General features: G+C 38.5%; 1 protein-coding gene across 1 annotated transcript in view; it reads left to right on the top strand.

Annotated features, from left to right (window-relative positions):
- ANK1 (ankyrin 1) overlaps positions 1–24,382 on the top strand; it is a 114,324-nt gene that overhangs the window by 24,088 nt on the left and 65,854 nt on the right. The window contains 7 exon segments of the mRNA XM_072399807.1: positions 13,505–13,603; positions 14,429–14,527; positions 15,486–15,584; positions 21,198–21,383; positions 22,058–22,156; positions 22,474–22,572; positions 23,657–23,755. Coding sequence (XP_072255908.1) covers positions 13,505–13,603; positions 14,429–14,527; positions 15,486–15,584; positions 21,198–21,383; positions 22,058–22,156; positions 22,474–22,572; positions 23,657–23,755 — 780 coding nt within the window.

A 24,382-nucleotide genomic window follows, 5' to 3' on the forward strand; every position in this document is an offset into this window, starting at 1 on the left:
CAGCCTTTACTTTTTCCTCCACTTTCCATTTAATGACATTTGACCCAGATGCCGGAGATCATTACACCCTCTGGCTCGCTTCCCTGAAATGTCCGGCCACCTTAGTGTGACCTCAGTATGCTGTGCCAGCTATCATTGATCATCTGCCAGGCCAACAGAAGTGGGGTCATGCACACTGATATGTATGTGTGCAGGTAAAGGCATAACCGATAGGTATACACTTATTGGTCACTTTATTAGGTACACCCTGCTAGTACCTGCCTTTTGCCTTCAGAACTGCTTCCTTTCTTCCTGTCACAGATTAAACAAGCTGCTGGAAATATTTTGATCCATACTGATATGATAGCATCCCATAGTTGCTGCATTTCTGATGGCTGCACATTCATGATGTAAACCTCATATTCCATATCATCCCAGCTGCTCTATTAGATTGAGAATTGGGGACTTGGAGGCAATGTGGGTACAGTGTGCCCATTGGTATGTTCAAGAAACCAGTTTGAGATGATTTGAGCTTTGTGACATGGTGCATTATCCTGCTGGAAGTATCGACCAGAGTTTTGGTGAATCCTTACGTCTCAGGTCCCTGCTCCTAGTTAACAGGAGTGGCTCTTATGCTGCTGTAGCCCATCTGCTTCCCGGTTTGACGTGTTGTGCATTCAGGGATCTTCTGCATACCTCGGATGTAACCAGCAGTTATTTGAATCACTTTTGTCTTTCTATCAACTCAAACCAATCTGGCCATTCTCCTCTGATCTCTGGCATTAGCAAAGTATTTTATTATTATTAATATTATTAATAAAACAGGATTTTTATAGCGCCAACATATTACACAGTGCTGTACATTAAATAAATGTTTACCCATAGAACTGCCGCTTACGGAATATTTCCCTTTTTCAGATCATTCCTTGTAAATCCCAGAGATAGTTGTGTGTAAAAATCCCGGCAGATCTGTAGTTCCCTAGAAACGTCAACCAGACACCTGGCACCACAAGCCATGCCACATTCACTGACATCACCTTTGTTCCCCATTCTGGTTTGGACTTCAGCAAGTCGTCCTGACACGTTTACATACCTACATGCATTGAGTTGCTATCATGTAATAAATATATAAATCCCTATCATCATCCCTATCGCTTGAGTGCACCATCTGATAAAACATGTAAAACCATGCAGCTTGTTCGCCCTTGGATGGGGCAGTTGTAGTTTTGTTTTTTAGGCTGCAGGTACATGAAAATATCTGCTGATATTGATAAAAAACTAGATTTTTTGTAATTTTCTGAGCTCTCATTTGGAATTTCAAACAACTTTCCCAGCCATCTTCTGTAAACTACAACTCCCTCCTCCCTATGTTATGGAGATGAACATCCTAGCATAGCAATGCTTCTTTTTTAGATATGGTATGGTGAGTGAGCCATGTCACCCCGGACAGGAAGTGTCCCATACACAGGATTAATAATGGGGAATAAAAAATAATGCAGCCACCCTCAATAGGGATTGCTCATTTTTGTTTAGGGTTTTTTTTTTAATATCAGTTTCATCTCTGCAAAAGTAAGTAGCTTGTAAAAAAATTGGCAAATTATTGGGGACACTGACAATGTGTTCTTAGGTACTTAGTTGTGATAATTTGACATTTGCAGTGGGTAACTTCTGCTGCATTTCCCTTAGTATCCCCATCCTGGACCACTCAGCCCTGCATACACCTCCCCCTACAGGATATAATTAGGTACTGCACCTTGACATCTTTTTTATCTTTTGACCTTCTTCAATAATTTGCAGGACATCTCCAAAGTCCTCTTTTCAAACAATCTAGAATACATTCAATGCTTGGTTCCTAATATTACCTATACACAAATGCATCTCTGCATGCTTTATTTCCAGAATTAAATAAGTTACAGGTTATTTATTCATTTTCAGATTTAAAGTGCTATCTAAATGTTTTGATTTGAGTATAAAACAGATAGAACCTCTCCCATTTTTTTTTGATTTGCTGTCATTGTAGCTTCAGGAATATTTCCTTTTATTTCCCGTTCTTAAGACACAAAATTTAGAGAGAAAGTCTTTCCAAAGTTGGAGTATTTTCTTTGGAACAGCTGACCCCAGAAAAATATTTGCCCCCTATTGCTTTTGCTGTGCCAACCATAGAATTTAGGATTTCCTATCATTTCTGCCATCTCAGGGATAGTAGCTAACGGTCTGAGCATGGACCCAGAATGTAATAAAGACCTGTCAAACAACCTTCCCCCTTTTTTATCTGATCCAAAACTAAATCAAATGGTTTGGGCTTTTATTATCCAGTATGTATCTGAAACTTCCCTGATTTGTGTAAATTCTGCAGCACTTAGAACACATTGCTACTACATCTAAAGTTTAGAGGGAAAACCCAGAACAATTTTTTAATTCAGTTGCATGTTGCTGATCATGGTCTGTATTACGTTGGGGTTTTCATGAACTCCACATTAAAAGTGTGATGATTGCAATGACTGATTGTGAGATTTGCTCACCTGTAAGAATGGCAGCACGGTGGCTCGGTGATTAGCACTCTGGACTTTGCAGCGCTAGGTCTCAGGTCTTGGCCAGGACACTATCAGCATGGAGTTTGCAGGTTCTCCCTGTGTCTGCGTGGGTTTCCTCCCACATTCCAAAAACATGCAGTTAGATTAATTGGCTACCTCCCAAAATTGACCTTAGACTGTAATAAAGACATATGGTAGGGACATTAGATTGTAAGCTTCTTGGAGGGACAGCTAGTGACATGACTATGGACTTTGTACAGCACTGCATAATATGATGGCGCTATATAAATACTGTGTAATAATACTGAAGACTTGTTGAAGAGAATGTTAATATTGTCATTGCTAATGTAAAATCTATACTGGTGGTTTCGGATCACACCCTAATGGAACCTCAAACGTTTCTGACACAAAGCCCGCCATCAAGGGATTTGTGGGCTCTAGAATTCTTCAACAGAAAATACGGTGATCCCAGCCAAGAACATTAGATCCAGCTATTAGTGGATTATATCATAGTGAGACTTTAGGTCGGTGCTTCTACAATGCAGACTTTAGGAAAAAGGATTGTGTTATATTACTGCTTTGGGTTGTAAGGTCTTCTACAAGCTTCACTCTGTGTAACCTTTTTTTTAACTCCATTTATAAAACTACCCCTAAAAATTCAAGTTTTAATAGCGGCTCCACTATTAGGCTGCACCAGGTGCTAGGTATATTTTTTGGGGGTAGTTTATGGGGAGCAAAAGTCAGCCACCAGCAGAATTCAAATAAACAGTAAATGAAATGAACTCTGCACCTAAACATTACTTATATAATAAATAACTACATTTTTTTCTAGTAAACTTGACCTGATCAGCTCTATAGGAGGTGCTATAGGAGGAGACATGATTGTGGTATGCTGAGGTTCGGGAGCAATTACAGGTTCTTATTGTGAGATTGTGGATGGACCATGAAATGAAATGACTGATAAACTTATCTCTTTTTACTCCCACATCTATTCCTATCAGCAAGCTGCTGGTACTGCAGCCCCATTGATTGGATTCTTGTGCTACTTTTTCCTTTCCTTTGAGTTCTACTTATACTGTTCATATTGGTGAATGTATGGATGTACAATCATGTGAAAAAGAATATACATCTTTTTACATATTAAATCATTAGAACTTTATTCAAACAGTGCCATAAAAAGTTACCGGTATACACTTTAATAATTAACCCAAGAAAATGGTAAATTTTCAATATTTTATTCAACAAAAATTTTAATAACAGTAATGGTGTATTGCGGAAAAATTAGGTATGCCCATAGACCCATAAGCTGGTATTGCCTCCTTTAGCAGATAACATTCCTGTAGGTGTTTTGCCTAACTTCCCCCTAGTGCCTAACATTGACTTGGTTTACTTTTGCATTGCTATTCCTTGGATAATTTGTTTAGTTACAATATATTTGTGGGTTTCTTGCTTTAAACAGTCCATTCCAAAACCCTTACATTATTTCAATGGGATTCAATTCAGGTCTTTGTCTAGGCCACTAGACTAGGTCATAACTAATCATTTCTTCTTTGAGCCTTTAATTAACAGTAGATTTGCTGTGTGTTTTGAATCATTATTGTGTTTAAAGATCAATTTCGACTTACATTTTACCATTTGAACATATGGCCTCCCATTCTACTCTAGCGCTCTTTGATAGCATGTCCATAATGGACTCAATGACTACAAGTTGCCCAGGAACTTAAGCAACAAAGTAAACCCAAACCATTTATTTTCAACCACTGTGCTTCAAAGCTGGTATAACCTTCATCACCTGAAATCCTGGTTTGAATCAAGTATGTCTACTGTTGCTTTAGACAAGAACTCTATTTGTGATTCATCAGCCAAGAATTTCTGAAGGCCTGATCCTTACCTTTATGTTCCATGGGAACCTAATGTCTTGCTCTAATGTTCTCTTTTGAAAGCTTTTTCCTGGCACACCCCCAGGTTTAAAAGTTTTAATCTCTTTCTAATTCTTGATGCGTGTACTTTGATAAGAACTGGCCCTGGAGTTATCTAAGGAACACAAAGTATCATTTCTGGGGATCTTGGAGAGTTCTTTTAGATGTAAATGGTCATCTCATGGGCCAACCAATACTCGACAAACAAACAGTTGTTTTGAATCTACGCTACTTGTAGAATAATTGCCATACAATTCAAATATTTTGGTGACTCCAAGGCTACAAACACACGCAATAATTGTTGTTGGAAAGGATCTTTCACAATCCTTTCCAACCATTAAGGACTGCACAATGCATGAACGATTGCTGTACATACATCACCGTTCTGCTCAATGGAGAGGGGAGAACGAAGGAGCGGCACCTTGCTGTGCACTCTCTCCCTTCACTTCCATTACGATCGTTCGTTGTCCATCGTGTGTGGATCCGCGGAGGTGTACACACATCTCATTTTCACCCTGAGCCCTGAGACAAGAACCATTGCAAGTGTGTACGTAGCCATAGACATCTGCAACCTTCTTTCTGAGGGCCTTAGAGAGTTCTATCATTCTTGGCATGATGACACCACAAATATCAATATTCCTAAAGAATACCAGACCCTCAGTACTTTCATAGGGGCCCACTGTTGACTACATCCACTACTGGACAGGTACCACCATCATACTCTTGATACATCATCATGCCTTAGGAGGTTTTCATGGGTGGCACCCAATCTGATACACCTGATTCTAACTTCATGGATCTAAAGTGGTGATTTAACTAGGGTGTACTTATTTCCACTTGAGAAATAATCATTTGAGAATGAATACACCGGGTCAATTTTATGTATCATTCCTTATGTATATAACCCTTTAGCACTATTGGAATGAAGATCTAATGTTTGCTTGATTAAATATAGTAAAAAAATAAAAACTTTTCATGGGTTGCACTTACTTTTTTACATGACAGTAATTATGTGTGCAGAACTTTAGTCATTTGTATTTATTTTAATAAATTATTAGAGCTGAATGACATTTAAAAAATATTACACAGTATTTATTTAGAGTTGACACAGCACTTTACAATGTCCATAGTCGTGTCACTAGCTGTCCCTCAAAGGGGCTCACAATCTATTGCCCCTACCATAGTCATATGTCTGAGATACATTTTTGGGAAGCCGATTAACCTAACTGCATGTTTTTGAAATGTGAGAGAAAACCCACACAAACATGGGAAGAACATGCAAACCTTATATGAATAGTGTCCTGGCTAAGATTCAAACCTAGGACCTGGCACTGCAACAACCATGGAGCTAACCTCTGAGCCACCTGATGAAGGTTACAATGGCTGTTTCAGCGCACATTGATCCTGATTTATGAAAGCTCTCCATGGCTGGAGAGGATACACTTTCATCAGTGAAGCTGGGTGATCCAGCAAACCTGCAATGGATCTGGTCCAGGATTCAAAACATTTGCTAGCAAATAGCAAATGGTTTTTAAAAATCCATTCCAAGGTTTCTGGATCACCCAGTTCACTTCTGAAAGTGTATTCTCTCCAGCCTTGTAGAGCTTTCATAAATCAGGGCCATTGTGCAGGCATGTTCCACTGTTGTCACCTAGCCGGAGAAATGCAGTCATTGCCGAAGTCCATGAATACAGAGAGTGACTGCAAGAGTCTACAGGACTGAAAGTTTTCAACTTGAATTATGTTTTACCTGTTTGTGTATGCATAGAAAAAAGAAAGAATAAATAGATTTTTTCAACAGACCCTCAATTTATTATTTGGGTCTCACAAGGTTTTTGCAGTATCTCATTGATCAGATTTACTTATTTATTAAATGTATTTTGTTATAATATGTGACATAATTTATGACTTATTACGGAAATTCTATGAGTGTACTACAGGAAGTTCCCGTAAGATAATAAGAGATTACTTCTTCCAAGCTGTGATATATGGAATCGACATAAACCATTGTACTGAGCAAAGCTACTTCCATGAAAAATACATTTTATGGGTTTGGTAATGAATTCAAGTTTTAATAGCTCTCTTTTGTTCTGCTTTAACTGTATAACTCCTGTATTCCTTCACATAAAAGGAGCAATTTGTGCAAAATATCACCTGAAACAATGGTTCTCCACCTTTGAATGGTTCTCCACCTTTGAATGGATTTTTGAGGGCACAATATTTTCAGGATCATGGCAGGGATATCCACCCCCAGCCTGGCATGGCTAAAACAGCTGACCTGCTGGAATGCTTGCCATCTTGGGCATGTGTGTTCTACTACAAAGACTGTAATATAATAGAACTGTCTGTGCTCGGCCCATAGAAAGTCATAGCCCTGGTGGGGTGATGTAAGACCATGTGGGTGGGTTCTGCCTTTTAGGAACTACTCTAGAAAAAGGAGTTAAATATTAGATGTCCAGGAGTTTTGTTGGAACCATGAGTAGCTCTCCAATAACAAACACTAGTCTCTACTAGTCTAAATACTCTAAATAGTCTAAATACTGGTCTCTAGGCTCCAATGCTAAAATTTAAAACTGGGATAACAAATATAGCTTGGATCAAGTCCAAGGTTTATATTCTGTGGTTCCAGCAAATGCATCCAACTAAACCATGTCCCACAAAATATATCCCAGGTATGTTTTATACTGGAAGGCTATGTGCTTGAGCTCAGTAATCCTACAGAACCACAGCTGGATAGAGGAGGGCTTCCAAATTCTAGAGCAGCCATTCTCAACCTTTTAGCATGGGGGATCACTTGAAATATTATTCAAGTCTTAGTGAACTCCTGACAAACATACCAAATGTTCACAACCTATAGTGCATTAGCTTGTTGGTTAATGGGGACAATACATTGCTGGCCATTGGGAAAATGCCATCCTTACAGATAGCCAAAAAGATTGTTGGTATCAGTTAAACTGACCTGAGAAGCATAAATTGCTCACAGTTCTAGCAATTTCAGGTAGAAGGTTCCAGAGGACCCTGGCTGAGAAACACTTTTCTAGAGGCTTTGATCATGTGTAAGACTTTTCCATTTTTATGACATTGAAGAAAATATATTATAGTACAACAAGAAGAAGGGTCTTCCAGTATGTGGCTATAAGTACCTTTTTGGGTCACTGCCCTAACCAAATCCCAGAAGAGCTTCAATTTGGGACAGTAGTAAAGTATGTGAAAGATCATGCCCACTTCTCCATGGCATCTCCAACAAAATTTTAATAAAACATCAGTGTAGCAATTCCAGAGTCCTATGCCATCACAACACAACTTTGCAGCCTAGCAAAAGTTTATTTTTATTTTTTAACTTGCATAGTTTATCTTTTTTACATTATTTCTTTTTTTCATTCTTCTTATGTTCCAACCCCAGTGAATGAAAAAATGACAGATTTGTTGTAACCACAGATATTTACAAATGTCGGAACATATTACTGTAGTTATTGTAATGACACTTATGTGTGTTGTGTATATTTTAGTGATGTTATCACAGCTCAATTTAAGTTCACAGCTTTCAATTAGTAAGGATAACTACAATATCTAGTCCACGATATGTCTGTGGTTTCCCATTTAGTAGAGAGATTTTTCATAGTACTGTGGTACCTTGGTATAAGTCTTTAATCTGTTCCAGATCCTTGGACTTATACCAAACAAATTTTTCCCATAAAAAAGAAAAAGAAAATGATAAATCTGTTTCCATGAAAAAAAAATCCTATTCTTATTGGCATATTTTACATTGATGGGGCTGTATACAATAATTTAAACACTGCTTCATACTGAAGTACATAAAAATAAAAGCAATTAGATGAAATAAATGAAAATTTAACCTCAACTGAGAAGAGTAGAGTGCTGAGAAGGGAGGAGGAGGAGATGTTATGTCATTTACAGAGAGTTATAGTGCCGGTTGTTCACTGAATGGTAGCAACTGGCGTACTGACGCTCGTGGGCAGTCGTGGCTTTGTCTCGAGAGAGGTAAATAAGGGTAGCGTGTGGTGGTAGGACTCATTTTGACCATACAAGTTCTAGCACAAAGGTTGTATACCAAGCAAAGGTTGTATACCAAGCAAAATTTTTTGTGTCCAAACAGGACTTTTTCCAAAGCGGACTTATACCGACATACCACTGTATATAAATGTTTTAGCAGACTATACATGAAAGTGGCCTGATCAGTGTGAATTCAGCCGTTCTTTGCTCAAGTCATCTTAATCACCTTCACACAAGGATGCCTGAAGCACAAGAACATCATTGCACATACTAGAGATAATGGAACCTGATAGGACTAATTTGCCATCCACCTTTGTCCCTAGGCGCTGACAGATGTTGACATGCCTTTATCTTCATATCACTTAATGTCAAACATTTTTTAGCTTGGTCAGTGTACATTTTTCTGATCTGAGGTCACCCTATGGTAGTGTTTTGTACCCTTTATATCCCTCAGATCCCAATCATCAGACATGGATCGGTCATATTACACAACAGATGATAACCACCTAACAGATTTTTTATTACTGCTATCCAATCAGTTATGCAACCTATTTTCATTTTTTTTCTAAAGGCTTCCAAATTTGTGCTTCTTTACAGCTGTATGAATTGGGCTAATTGTATGTGAGATAGTCCTGATGTTTAGGGACAATCCTTGCTTGTGGTTACGTGTGCAAAATAAAGTGCCTGCAGTGCCAGCAATATACAATATTCAATGTAAAGACCATTTCAATAAAAAATTGTCACTGTCAGTAAAGATTTGTTTTAAATCATCTTCATTGAAAAGAAACAATAAAATTAGTCCTGAAAGAAAAGTTTATTCCACTTCAAACAAAACTTTTTGAGAGTGTTTATTTTCCAGTTTAAAAATAAGATCAGTGGTTTGTAATTGTTATAGTAAAGTGTTTGGAGTGTCACAGATTAGTGATCAGGAATCATTAGCTGAACAGGTATTTGATGAATCAGATCTGCACCCCAGAAATAAAGATTACAGATTACAGCGCATTTCGGAGAAGCTAGATTTACAGTAAACTACCGTATGTCTTCTTTGATGTCTTAAGAGTGAATAGGCAAATATTGTCTGAATACAAGAGATATGGGTATTTTGGTGTGCATTGTATTGTACAGGAACTTGGTAAACCTGTGACAATATTGTTCTCTTTCTTTTGCAGGATAACTAGTCTTAGATCCATCTACCTCCTATTGTTCTCTGTTGGAAGTCTGTAGTGCAGTGTTTCTCATCATAGAGTCCTGGAGTTCCCCCAAAGATTTAAAGGGGTTCCTTGAGCAATGAGCAGTTAGTACCTCCTGGGTCAGTTTAGGTGACACCAATGATCCATTTGGCTATCTGTAAGGGTGACATTCTTTTCAATGGCCAGCAATGTAAGAGGCCTTCTTCCTACTGACCACCACACTAATGTACTGTGACCTGTGGATATAAGTATAGCACTGGTTCCCTAAACCTAGACCTAAAGTAATGTCAAAGGTTTCCCCATGTTAAGTGACACACTACTGCGTTGGGTGATCATGTCTCTTCATATTGTAATATTTAGGTGTTTGGAGCAAGCAAAGTAGATTTTTAAAAAAAAATCTGTTATCTATTGAGAATAAATATGAATTTTGAGTTTGAGTTTGAGTTTAAAAGTTTCTTAACATATTTGCCCAGACAAAAAAATTTAACAATAGAATAGACTTCTTTTCCTTTTTCGTCTTGGTGACTACAGAAAAATGTGCAATAGTGCCACAGACAAACTGACGTGGGTTTTAACCTTTTTTTTTTCATGTGTGGTCATTGTAGATTGTTCCTGACTCTATTTGATGAAACTGTTGTCATTAGAACAGTAAAATTTCTTCCCAACAGAGCTGCCTAACAGCAGTCCCAATTCTGTCTAAAAAAATAAAAAATTAGTTTTGGCTTTACATACGCTTTAAATAAACCAACAGAAATATTTGTTCCACATCATGTTTAATTTTTGATAGTTGGTGATTTACCTTATTCAGCATCTTTTTGCTATTTTGATTTTGACAACATAATGAACGGCTGGTACAGACATGGCATGCGGCAGAAGTAAATGTTCAGTCTGCTTCTCTTGTACGTGATATTACACTAGTTATTATGCTTGGTGACAAATTTCTATTAATTTGAGGAACACAAAAACCTGAAACTGATTGTAGATTGTGGTTTAGTTTAATAAAGGGAAGAATGCTGAAGAACATATTGGCGATGTGTCAGTGTATAGGCATATGCAAGGTATGTAGGGTTAAAAGGTGTGATTGACATGGCTGGTATCATACAGGTTATAATTATTATTTATTATCTTGTATTTATATATTATAAGAAAACTACACAGCTTTTCCCAAGTTCATAGTCATGTCACCAACTGTCCCTCAAAGTTTGTTATTAGACCACATTATGGACAATGCAGTATTAGGGTGTCCTTGCATATAATTGAATATCTTTAACATGTTTTTGAGCTTTTGTCAACTTTAGGCTTATATCAATGGCATCAATTGAACATCAGTTTCTGAGTTTATTTAGAATTGAAGGACTGGTGTAGTTGACTTGCAGCTGGCTTCCTTCTGACCCTTCATGTAAATTTTGAATTCTCCTAGTCATGTATGTCAATGCTAAACCCTCCTGATACCAACAAATGCCCATCACCTCTGGCCCTTAAAGTGTCATGTACATCTAGACTATTCAACATTTTTAGATTGTAGTTCCAAAGGTCACTCTATTAGGGTATTATCCAAATTTATTAGTCTTTTTGGACATCAAATGTTGATTTCTAAAAAAAAAAAAAGAAACAAATGGAGTAATTGTCTTTCTAATAAACTGATCATTGGGTGACATTTTAGTCTAGACCGTTGTATCTCAACCATGGTTCCATGGTGCCTCTCAGAACAGACACCAATGGCGGTTCCTGGAAAACCTGAAAGTTTTTTCAAGGGTTCCCCCGTGTAATAAAAGTTGAGAAACACAAAGCTAGGTTTACCCTTGTCTAAACTCTTTTGTATATGTCCTCCTGTTCTTCCAGCCTGATCCCTGAAGGCTTAATTGCCATAGATATTCTACAAGAAAAATGTTGAACATTGTTGTACACCATAAGGTCTCCACTAGTTGTAAAATAAGACTTTAGTGCAGAAGGAGTGAAGCTGAGGGCCCCTGACCACAGGCTTTTTACAGTAGACTCATTACCACCACCTTTTCCACCCTTGAGGTCCGGTTCCTGCACAGACACAGCTTGACGTTATATGCTGGCACTAAAAAACTCCATGCATCCCCCAGCTACAGCTCCTTCACAGCTCAGCTCACCTAATCTAAGTCTCTTCTCCGTCCAGAAGAAAATTATTGGTACCAAACAAAAAAAAAAACAAAAGTTCCTACAATTATTCCTCATTTCTGTTGTATCTACAGGATGACTTTTGTGAAGCTTTACCTTCAGCATATCTCTTTAGCGCCTATGTGTTACACTTTATATCATTTATATTGTGCTTCAAAGTTTTCCTGTAAAGAAAAGAAGGGCGCAAATCCTATTTCCGAGTACAGGTTGACAATTGAAAATACGGCCATCGATAATTTGGTCCCTTCAGTTTTCCGGCATGAATATCGGATCTGATCTTCAATACAGGGACAGTAGACCTGACTCCTCAGGTCCGGAGGTCGCCAGATTTTTGATTGTCAACCTGTATACTGAATAGAGCTCCATGTGAGATGAAGAAGCAAATGTACCCTTGTCATACCAAGAATGTGGCTTACAGAAGAACTATATTCATATTCACATAGTAATTGTTGTACAAGCCAATTTATCATTTGGGGTGAATTTACTTTTTTGGATCCTGCAGTTAAGCAGCTCTAAAGTAAATACAGATAAACATTTTGTAATACCTCTGCATTGGAATCTACTGACAGCTGTAGCTGTCTACAGCTGACAAATACCTTTATGATCCCTCAGGGCAAGATTTAGTAGTGGGTATTCCCAAAATCCTAATCTTTCTGCACAGATACTTCATGGAAATTACAGAAATCACTGTAATCACTGTCCTTAGGCTTACAAAGCACCACATATATAAGGCTTGCGTAGAGGAGAAAATTCAGTGGGCATTCATCTTGCATTTAATATTAGTTGAAACATTTCTAAGATCCTACCTAGATCCTTCACAAGTACTTCTGACCTCCTTTTGACCTCCCTCCTCCTTTTAAGCAGAATCAAGCTGCTTAAGGTTGCTTCGGCATTCTTTTTGATTTGCATGAAATTCTGGATCCAACAATATTTCTCATGCACATGCATACTAAATGTATGAGGAATACACTTATTTTTTCATAAGAATACAGTAAAAGCAACACTTCTCCAGCGAGATTTCAGCCATGGAATGGCCGATCTTATTATCTCTACAACACAAGCAGGTAAGGTGCTGTAATAACGTTTACCAATATCTCCATAATGTATATCGTTGACCTTGGAATAAAAAGGGGGGTGTTTTTTAGTTTAAGTGGTAAAATAAATTGTTACCCATCTTTCATAGACTGCTTGTATAGAACCATTGTATTCTTTGTGGCTTAAGCTACATACACACTGGTTCTCACCTGATAATTGGCTCAGGGCTGATATTGGACGAGAATCTGGAGCGTGTACAGCACCTGTTGTCCATCCTCTGAGCGACTGTCCTGGCGGATCCGCGGACGATGGATGACTAATGCAAGGGAAGGGGGAGAGTGCACAGCAGGGTGCCGCTCCGTCGTTCTCCCCCTCCCCTCTCCATAGAGCAGAATGCTGCTGTATGTACAGTACTCGTTCATGCATATTTCAGTCCTTTGTTGTTGGAAAGAATCGTGAAAGATCCTTTCCAACAACAAAAATTGCACGTGTGTATGCGGCTTAACTCACATCTTTGTCCATTGGTGGCAAAAGAAGATAATCACGTTATTTACAATATAGTACTCAATTACCAAATGAAGGGACATTCTGTACGCAATAGGAACTCTTTTTTTCCACGTGTGAGACCACTTGTAACTACAAAAGTCTGTCTTTTTTGTGCATAGTAACTGTCTGTTCTCTGCAGAATGGGCTCAATGCCCTGCACCTCTCCAGTAAAGAGGGTCACCTCAAAATGGTCAGCGAGCTGCTGCACAAAGAGATTGTCTTGGAGACCACCACCAAGGTGAGAAGAGCGCAATGATACTTCCTCAGCTCTTATCTACAAAGTAGCTCAGCTTCAGCAATTTCTACATCATTTTTCCCTTTCTATGCATCTTACTGTTGTCCACACTACAATTAGTACAGAACCATATTATTTAAAGTTTCTTAAGGGGAAACCAGTCTATATACAAGAAATACATCATGTCACTTTTATATTTTTACTGAGAAATATCCATTGGGAGAGAAGAACAACTAAGCACCATCAACGTGCAGAGCTGTGGTTCAGATCATATATATGAAACAGAAACATACGGCTTCCACATATTGAGCTAATATATATATATATATATATATATATATATATATATTGCCAACAATATTACAATATACTATCTTTCCCTTTAGGTTAGAACTATCAATATAGTCCTACAGCTACCATAAAAAACTTAAGGGCTTGTGTAGATTTTTTTTCTTTATTTTTTGGAATTTCAGTTACTTTATTGGTGTAGTTTTGATAACAGATCTGGGGCTGTGTTTCCCCTGTTTGCTTTACGCTTCTTTAGATGCCTTGGATACATTTTCATTGCAGGCTAAACAGCTAAAACTTAGAAGTAAAAGCCTTTACTGATTTTTGCAATTGGGTAACACTGTATTCAAATTGAAAAAAAACAGCATGCTACACAAAATAGTCTACACAGGCCCTAATATTGCAAAAATTAATTTTCCGGTGCAATCATATTGGTTGGTATAGGGTTATACAGACTGTTTTCAGATAGTTTTATAATTGTGATCAGTTTCTTCCTATTTTTTCATGAGTTTGACCACTGTTGCCATTTTGGTTATATAGAAGGGTAACACGGCCTTGCACATCGCTGCTTTGGCTGGTCAACTGGATGTTGTTCGAGAACTTGTCAACTATGGGGCAAACGTCAACAGTCAGTCCCAGGTAACAACACTATTTTATTTTTGTTATATTAATGAAAAAGAATACTGTACAGTGTTATCTAATTTACCAGGAAAAGTTCTGACAGTTTTGATATTCCTTTTTTAATTAAAAAAAATACTTCCCTAAATTTCAGATATACATGCTGCAAAGGATTCTTACTAAGGGCCTGATTAAAGCTCTCCAAGACTGGTGAAGATAGAATATAATAGGAGAACCTAGGCAAACCTGGAAGGGATATAGTCTAGGATTGAAAACTTTTCCCAGCAAATCCATTTAAGATTTATTGGATCACCCAGGTTCTCCCATGATAGTCTATCTTCTCCAGTCTTGGAGAGCTCCAATAAATCAGGCTCCATATGTACAAATCAATTTTAATAAATATATGGTATTTTATATTATGTCATAGAGCTTTAGCTTAGTGTTAGTAATAGGACCAATTCAGAAAGCCAAAAAAAAGTAGTAGGATCAATAAAAAAAAAAAAAAAAAAATAAAAAGATTTTTATCCGAAAAAGAATAATGGCTGGGTTCACAGTTTTCCTCTACAATACATAGAGAGGATAAACTTTCATCAGCAAACCTGGAATAGATCTGGTCTAGGATTAAATACATATGCTAGCAAATAGCAAATGACTGAAGAAATCCATTCTAGGTTTGCTGGATCACCCAGCTTTGCCAATGAAAGTGTATTATTCCAGGCCCATAATGAGTCTGTATGTGATGTGTAATTATTTTTTTTTTCTACCCAAAAAACATACTAAGGAAATGCAGCTCCAATGCATATGTAATGCAGCACACAACATTAGTGTTGATAAAAACTACTTATTTGAATTTTCTGTCTAATGCAATTACATGAAACCTTAATCCAGCCTTAAAAAGTCATAGTAAGGAGTATGCACCACAAAAGTGTCTCTTGGAGATGTGATGTGAACTTTGTTCTGCTGTGCTGTGTGTTTGCAGAAAGGCTTCACTCCGTTGTATATGGCAGCTCAAGAAAATCATCTTCCCGTGGTCAAGTTTCTCCTGGAGAGTGGAGCCAATCAGAACCTAGCTACAGAGGTCAGTACTTTTTCAATGCTTGAGAACAGTGAACATTGGCTGATACTAAAATTTGACAAATGTGCAAGTTTGGATTAATTGTTTGAAATATGAATTGTTTCTAACGGCCAACAGCAATTATTACTTTGTTTCCCAGCGTATCCCAAACCCTTTCATGTTCTTACCTGTGATGGAAAAATGACAAATTAAACTTGATTGGTTTCCATGGGGCAAAATAACTCCTTTTCTCGACATAATGATAAATGGGAAGCAATGCACACTTTAATACAATGCAGGAAGCCTTATGGTGCAATTATTTAATTAATAAAGCAGAAGCTCATTAGCTTAATTCAGGGAATAACGGGACAAGGCCTGCTCCAATGCAATTGTGAAGTTTATTCCCACTAATTAGTACGGCTCGTATGTTCCGCATGACATACTTCTGCAGCTGTGAGTCAGCTAGGGTCAGCTCACAAAAATGGATTTGATATTGTAATTTTGGTGTGCTAATTGCTGGTTTTCATGATCAAAAGTTTAATTATCATTTTCAGTTTTGAATTGTGGAAAAGTTCTTTCGCATAGATAAAATAATTGTTTGTCCTTTTTTGTATGTGAAAGTTAGTTCATAAAAGATTAAAATATGGGGGTTTGCATATTAGAATTCAATACTCACTGGGTACAAATAACTGTAAAGTTTTTCATAATTATAAATCAAGATGTATTAAGCAGGGATAAGCGAGAATATTATGTTCCATCTCGCAGCGAATCAGGCCTTTCTCGCTTACCGAAAATGTAAGCGAGAACGGCCTTCTGATTCGCTGAGAGGTCAAGCTCTTGCCAAACGGGAGGATTTCAAGGGCTGCATCATGCAACCCTGGAAATCCTCTGCGATCCCCGAGCACTAGAGGTTACCTAACCTCCAGTGCCCCGGGGATCACACATTCTTCTCAATGAATGCAGCCACAGCTGCAATCATTGAGAAGATGCCCAGCACAGGAGAACCTCCTGACATTGTAATATAAGTATCTCTTACAAATGATACATTTGTATCTATAAAATGTCCTATTTGTAAGAGATACTTAAATTACAATGTCAGGAGGCTCTCCTTTGTTGGGCATCTTCTCAATGATTACAGCTGTGGCAGCATTCATTGAGAAGAGTGTGCGATCTCTGGGGCACTAGAAGTTGATTAACCTCTAGTGCTGGGGATTGCACACTGTTCTCAATAAATGCGGCCAAGGCTGTATTCATTTAGAAGATCCCTGGGCACTAGAGGTTAACCTTCTGAACCCTCCTGTTATAATTTCCTCAATCATCCGATGGTTTTGTGAAATCAGGGAACCATGGGAAGTTTGAAGAAATTTCTGCGAGAATGCCGGAGGCATTCACACTCATCCCTGGTATTAAGCTTTAATTTAAAAAGAAACATCTCACCCTCCATTGTCCTTAAGCTAACCCTCCATTTTCTACCCTATGTACATGCCCAGGCTGCCCCTGCACCAGTCCCCATGGACTTGAATAGAGGGATTCCTAGCATCTCTAATGTAAGGACATGGCCCTCTTCTAGTCTACAGGGACACAATATGCAGGGAAACCAAACTCAAAGGCCAGAGAGAAAAGTAGGTGCCACTGCCAGGGCGAAGTAAGTGTGCACCTAGGTGGGTGGTGGTGGGGTGATTCAGCTTGGATTATTGGAGGGGTAAAGGGAGGGTGGTCTTTGAACTTTTATTTTAACTATCAATTTAACTAACCAACAGGCTTTGTGCATGGTCTTGCACATCCAATGCTTTTCCTCCAAGTCCAAATGGAAATGATGGTCTCTTGCAAGCATGTTGATAGGGAACCTTTTTATTGGGGCCTATAGAATATTGGGTGTGCACGGGCCAACCTCTGCTTCCGGAAAGGTTGCAGTACCTGGATAGGCTTATACCCTGACCTAAGGTAATTCATGGGGGTATAGTTAGCATGGACACTCCTTAAAGAGATGGGGAGGTGTGAAAGGTGTGACCTAGGTATTCAGTGCTTAGGTTTTCTTTTAAGGAATCCTGCCATAAAGGAAAGACATTACAAGCCAAAGCTGACCCCATTTAGAAATTGTGAATTACCTGGCTTCCTTTTGGGTTTGAGAAAATTATTATGACATGTTTAATTATGCTTTTTTAGTTGACATAGTTGATGACACAGCAAAGTAATACTTGTTCATATAGTATGTCCTCCTGGAATGGCTCCATTCGCTTTCACAAACAAGACATTAATATTCTAAGAAAAGGCTCTCCAGTGCACTTGTCATTTTATTAATAGCCTGTAACTTGATCTCCCCTGTACTGAAAAATGCGACACTTAGAAGTCCATTTTTCTTTCTATTTTTTGTTGCTGTACTTTGACATGTAGTTTACTTAACACAGCAGAACTAGTAAAAAAAATCATTAAATTCCATTGTCTTAATGCCCTTGACACCATCTGAGCACATACAGATCTGTGGCTCTCAGCAAAAAGGCAATATGTCATGGACTAAAGAGCAAGGTGACACGAGAATGGAACACATACTAATAACAATCATACCATGGAAATTTTCGGGCACATTCAATGGGATATATTTGGAGTTTAGGTTTTTAAATTACATGTAGTCCCCCTTTAGTATACAAGTGTCCTTTAATGGTAAAGAGGTGTTGATTTTAGTTTATGCTGGACAGTTCTAGAATTTGTTCTTAGTACGGAGTAATGGTTGGCCACCTTCTGTCACAGGGGAGGAACCCAACCTTAGCAAGGTAGCAAATAATCATTGCCCAGGTGCTTTACCTCTGGGACCTATTGTGTCACGTGGCACATTTTTAGCTGGGTTCCGAAACAGGCAAAGGTATGGGGCTTAAGGAGACTCTCTTCCTGCATGACTAGAAAAAGCTAGGGGAGTCAAGACAGGCTGGCCCTGGTTAGGCTTGGGTCTGAAAATTGAATCACAGAGGGGGATGAACCTGGTTCCCAGTGGTGGAAGACTTGGGGAAGGCAAAAGGAGAAGAGACCCAAAAGGCATACTTTAGGGCAGGATCCTTTTGGTGTTGAATTTGGCACTGTAACTTCAATCGGGAGATCCTATTCAGAGGAGAAATGGTCAATGGTGGTGGATTTAGGAGTTAAGAGTGCATGCTAAAAGTCATCTGTTAATGTTGACTTTGATTGACCACAATAGGATGGGAACTGCCAATGTATTGCACTCAGCTACCCTAAACCCTCTTCTGAGTTTCAAAAGAACTATAATGCATGACCCCTTGGAATTTCTCATGCCACTCTACAAAGAAAAACCCAGGCAAAATTTGACCACCTCTATGGGGGGTGATTGCTACATACATAATAACATTATTCTACACACCTTACATGTTTACATGAAAGTCTTCTTCCACCCAAAGCTTAAATTCTTTGTAAAAAGGAGGCTACCTCTTTACTACCCTGCAGGTTTTTTGTGTGAATGTGCCCTAAAAAATCCGATTTATCTAGAATTGTTTATTTTACTGCATTATCCCATAATATGTTGTTTTAACTGCACTACAAATTGATCCATTTTCTGTTCTTCTCAACAGAAGCATTATGTTTAATTCTAGCTAAAAGGTAGCAGCATTTTAGCAGACAAAACCACTTTTATAATCCATAAGAACAGAGGTTTACATACAGTGAATGAATACAATTACCTCCTGAAGAAGTTAGGAAACGTGTAGGGTTATAGGCAATGGGCAATTACATTCGTGGGAAGTACTGAAATATATGTAAATTAAAGAGAAGAGCAATAGCAAAGAGATAAAAGCAAAATCAGGAAAAACAGAAACGTTATATTAGTATCATCTAAACAGCAATGAGAAGTAAGAGGATTATTTTAAAATGGAGATAAGGGTTATAAAGAACTACACAACAAATGCATAAAGAGGAATTCCTTTGAGGTTCCTCTTCCTAAATAGTTATAAGGGGAATGAAATTAAAATAAAAAGACACATAGCATATAATATTTAGAAAAAGGATTTTATATAAACATGACTCCCATGTCAACTTGACATTCTCAGTTGGTGACCAACACCTTGCCACCCTAACCGCCATGAACTGCCACCCGCATGGGGAAGCAGTAACCACAAACAATCTTACCATCCTTGTAGTTTAGCCTATGTTGTCTGCCAGCTTTTACCATCATATACCAGTTGCAAATTATGACTTTCTGTAGACTTTGCTTAGACAACTTTCTCTAGTACAATGCTGTGGCCTGTTGATGGATAGCTCAGGCTTAAGGCTCTGTATTGTGGATTGGAAGTGGGGTAATTAAAATCAATCACACAGAAAAAAAAAATTAAGGAGGAGTTGAGAAAAGCTCCTGTAGCTGGTGTATCCTAACAAAAAGCTCAGGCAGGTCTTATCAGAAAACTTTGGTTCTCCAAAATTTTACATTGTGGCTTTTATTACACCAATAGTTTTTAGTTCACTATAAATTTGTGTTTAATTCATGGTTCTGTAATTCATAAAATAGCAAGTCAGGAAGCAACTCAGTCACCAAAACTACAAATGTCTCACACACTACATTAACTAGACAAACTGGACAATTGCCCAGGGCCCCTACCTTCTTCAAAACCATAATTGGCAAGAATGCATGGAGCTAGAATGGTGTGCATTTACAGCTCCTTCTATAAATTTACCCAGGGCCCGATTTTGTCTAAAACCATCCCCGCAGGCCTTGTGGCCATCTCCAGCCCCATTTGGCAAACCAGGAATTACAGTTAATGTCAGTGTATTAGCTTGTGGGGTTTAGGGGTTTCATGTTTGCAATTCTACAGTATTCTATAGCACTTCTTGCCATTGGCCTCTGCGTGTCATTCAACAAAAAGACTAGAATAAGTGGCAGCTCACAGATTGCTTTCGCCTAAAGGATCCGTGACCTATATTCACTATGACAGAGTGCAGGATATAGCAAGATTTCAGACTTGTTTTATGCAAATGGGTCACTGACCTTATAAACGGTATCCTTGTATGATGCCTGCTAGACTTTACTGACTATAAATGGGGATTATATGCAAAAAGACACATTTAATTAGACTCTTCTACTCTGCAAATTCAGTTTCTTAAGAGACCTGGAATTCTGGTTATGTTTAATATATGATTGCATTTGTAGCAGACCTTCACTTCAAGGTGGCACATCCCCTGGCACCTTGAAGACCAGCACAGTGCAGCTTTTGACCACTAGACAAAATCACTTATTCTTCTAAGGTCTTCTTTGTCTCCTTTTTGGTTTCCATTTGGTATAAGACAGGCCACACAATATAACTGCAATTTCCAAAGAAAACAAACCTTTTTGTAAAAAAAATAAGGCTGATCAGTTTTCATTTTGATGTTGCTGAAAGGTTAATACTTTAAGTTTTTTCAATCTTTAATTTTTTTATTGGAATTCCAAACCAATATATGTGGTGTGGATTGACATGCTTGTAATTGCAATGCACTTTTAAGAATGTATTGTTACACTGCTGTCTATATTCTACTTTGTGCAGTGCCACTGAAGATGATGGTGCTAAAAAAATCTACAATAGGAAAGACTAAATAACTAGATTATTATCTTGAATTGTATTTGTCATTTACAAATGTTTTTTGTTTTTTAAACTTGCACAGGATGGCTTTACCCCACTGGCCGTAGCTCTGCAGCAGGGTCATGAGAACGTTGTGGCTTATCTAATCAGCTATGGAATGAAAGGGAAGGTCCGACTGCCAGCTCTGCATATTGCAGCATGAAAAGATGACACCCGAACTGCCGCTGTCCTGCTGCAGAATGACCCAAATGCAGATGTATTGTCAAAGGTAGGTGTGTGCCGCTATGCAGATTTTAGTCATTTTTGGGTCATGGTTCAAGCTATAATGTGCATTTTGGTTGCTTTCTTTTCTTACAGTGGATAAAAACCGAATCACTATAATCTCACAAGCAAATGGAGACACTGATTTTATAGGCATGATCCACCGTTGTCATCAAAAGCAAAGTTGCCTGAAAAATGCCACACAGTCATCCACACTGCATACAGACATAGGGGACTATTATAAAGCAGCGACTCTGACATGCCCTTTACCTCTCTCCTATAGAATTAATCACTGTCATCAAAAATATATGGACCTGAATGATTCTTCACAGGGAATATTTGGGGAATGTCAGATATGTTGCTTTATACAAGGACCCCATAATTTGGCCAAAAAAAAGGTTGCAGGAGATTAAATGTGGATTTGTACATATAATTATGAATACATGGAATTTGTATTCCTAAATAAAAAATATGAAAATAGTTTATGTTACATCAAATTACAGCAAAACAATTACCAAGGGTCCCCACCGGTTTTTCAGCTGCTTAAGATTTTGAAGTTGTTGTTCCTGCAATGTCCTTGTCCTGCTGCTCCACTCAGCAACCTCAGATAAATGGTTTCTGCAGCCAGTATTGGGTCATTTATCATTTCCTAATTCACTGTGTTCTTTTTTTTTATTACAGACAGGATTCACACCCCTACACATCGCAGCCCACTATGAGAACCTCAACGTGGCCCAGCTCCTCCTGAATAGGGGTGCAAACGTCAACTTCACTCCCCCGGTAGAAAACATTGACTTTCTTACACTAAAGGAAAACTTATAGGAAAACATAGATTAATATGCCTAGGTGCCAGCTTGTCTTGCAAATTAATAGGCTTCAGCTGTTTCTGAATCAGGGACCTGGAACCAGTATGCAGATAAGGATTGATGACTTTATTAGCTGCATGCTTGTTCCAGGTAAGTGATGCTAGAGACAACTAAGTAGCTACCAGGGAAGTCAGCATTGGTAGCCCTTGTATCTTTTACAGTTCTGGTTCCTTTATTCAAATAGAATGTTCCTGTCCATCTAATACATTTTGTCAATGTCTTTTTCTACAGAATGGTATTAGTGCTCTGCACATCGCCTCACGACGCGGGAATGTTATTATGGTGCGGCTGTTATTGGATAGAGGAGCCCAGATTGATGCACGCACCAAGGTAACAAGGCATTGCAAGGAGAACTGGTACAAAAAATGGTGCACCAACTACCCTAACGAATTGAAATATTACCTTGTAAAAGTAGTGATATCACTTGGCTGGACATGGCTTATGCAAAAGGCAGAGGGAAGAACCAAAAAAGGTCCAACCTCCAAAGGCTGCCTGCAAAGATCTACAGGTGGTAGGCCGATACAAGACCAATCACCCTGCACAAAGGGAGACAGCAGTAGTGATTGGTCTTTATACAGGAAGTTCTTGCACCAAGCTCATCATGATACAATAAAGAATACACATGACTGTTGTATCTAGACAATATTTGCTTATTCCACACTTAATATTACACAGTATTTATATAGCACTGTACAAAGTCTATAGTCATGTCATTAGCTGTCCCTCAAAAGTGCTCACAATCTAATATCTCTACTATATTCATATGTCTTTAATACAGTCTAGGGGCAATTTTTTAGGGGGGTAAGCACAATAACTGCATGTTTTTTGGAATGTGGGAGGAAATTGGAGTACATGTAGGAGACCCACGGAAACACGGGAATAACATACAAAACCATGTCCTGGCTGAGATTCGAACCTGGGACCTAGTGCTTGCAAAGGCAAGGAGTGCTGACCTCTGAGCAACTCTGCTGCCCACTTCAGCTTTAAAGCCAAACAGTAAAAACTGCATGTTCCAATCATTATCTTTTGTATCTAAAATCAAAACAAGAAAAGTTTGGACTCTACATTCACTGTAAGACTATTGTAAAAGTTTGCATCACCACCGACTTCACCATTGCATAGCATGTGCCTGGTTTCCCAGGTCATGTTTTTCCATTTTTAGCTAGCTACCTGTATGTTATAGAATCCAGGTAGACATTCATGTTTAGTCTAGGTAATTAGGAGCCAGATGAACACAATGCTAAAATCGGATTCACGTGCAACATTTAGATCATTCTCTTGCAAAAACATTATTATCATGTATAAAGGAAAATACTATCTGCGTTAATGTATTATTGATTATTCATTCACTTTTAGAAGCTGAATAATAGCCTGCATGTTTCCAGTGATAGCAACATCTCAATTCTCTCTACAGGACGAGCTGACCCCTCTGCACTGTGCTGTAAGGAATGGACATGTTCGGATTTCAGAGATTCTTCTGGAGCATGGAGCGCCCATACAAGCCAAAACCAAGGTACAGCTAACAGAGACAAACTAGAAATAATATTGTGACAACCAAAAACACATTAATTATACATAAAATGGTCACTTTATTGAGTTTGGGCACCATAGGTGAGAACTCTCACAACTCATAGCTGTAATCAGTAATTTGCTGAGCTCTATGTACTTATATAAAGGAAAACCATAGCTGCATTCCATTTAAGTCTATAGGTGTTGGGTTGACTTTGCTTAGGATAATATTTTGAGCTGACACCATTTTTTAAAGCATAATTGTCTTCTAATTGTGGAGCAGGTTTATTTATTATTGCCACCAACAATTTAAAAGCAGCCCCCACTGTTCTTGTTGCTCCATTAACTTGCTAGGGGTGGGTAAAGGAAGCCATGCATATGCTCCAAGTTACTCTACTCAGAGCTTAAACATGGCTGACGACTCTCTCCCTGCCCCGTGTGACAGCACCGACATTGTCACGTGACAGGAAGTGGAGTAAGTCATGTTCTTTACTCCTGTACGAAACTAGTGATCTCCCTGCAGAGGTCAAAACACACCTGCTATGTGATCTATGTCTCTGGATATGTTAGACCTCAGCTATGAGCCCTCTGCTTCCAAACAAGGGGCAGCATGCTGGCAGGAGACAGGCTT

The sequence above is a fragment of the Pyxicephalus adspersus genome, chromosome 2, assembly GCF_032062135.1.
Source record: "Pyxicephalus adspersus chromosome 2, UCB_Pads_2.0, whole genome shotgun sequence".
NCBI lineage: Eukaryota > Metazoa > Chordata > Amphibia > Anura > Pyxicephalidae > Pyxicephalus > Pyxicephalus adspersus.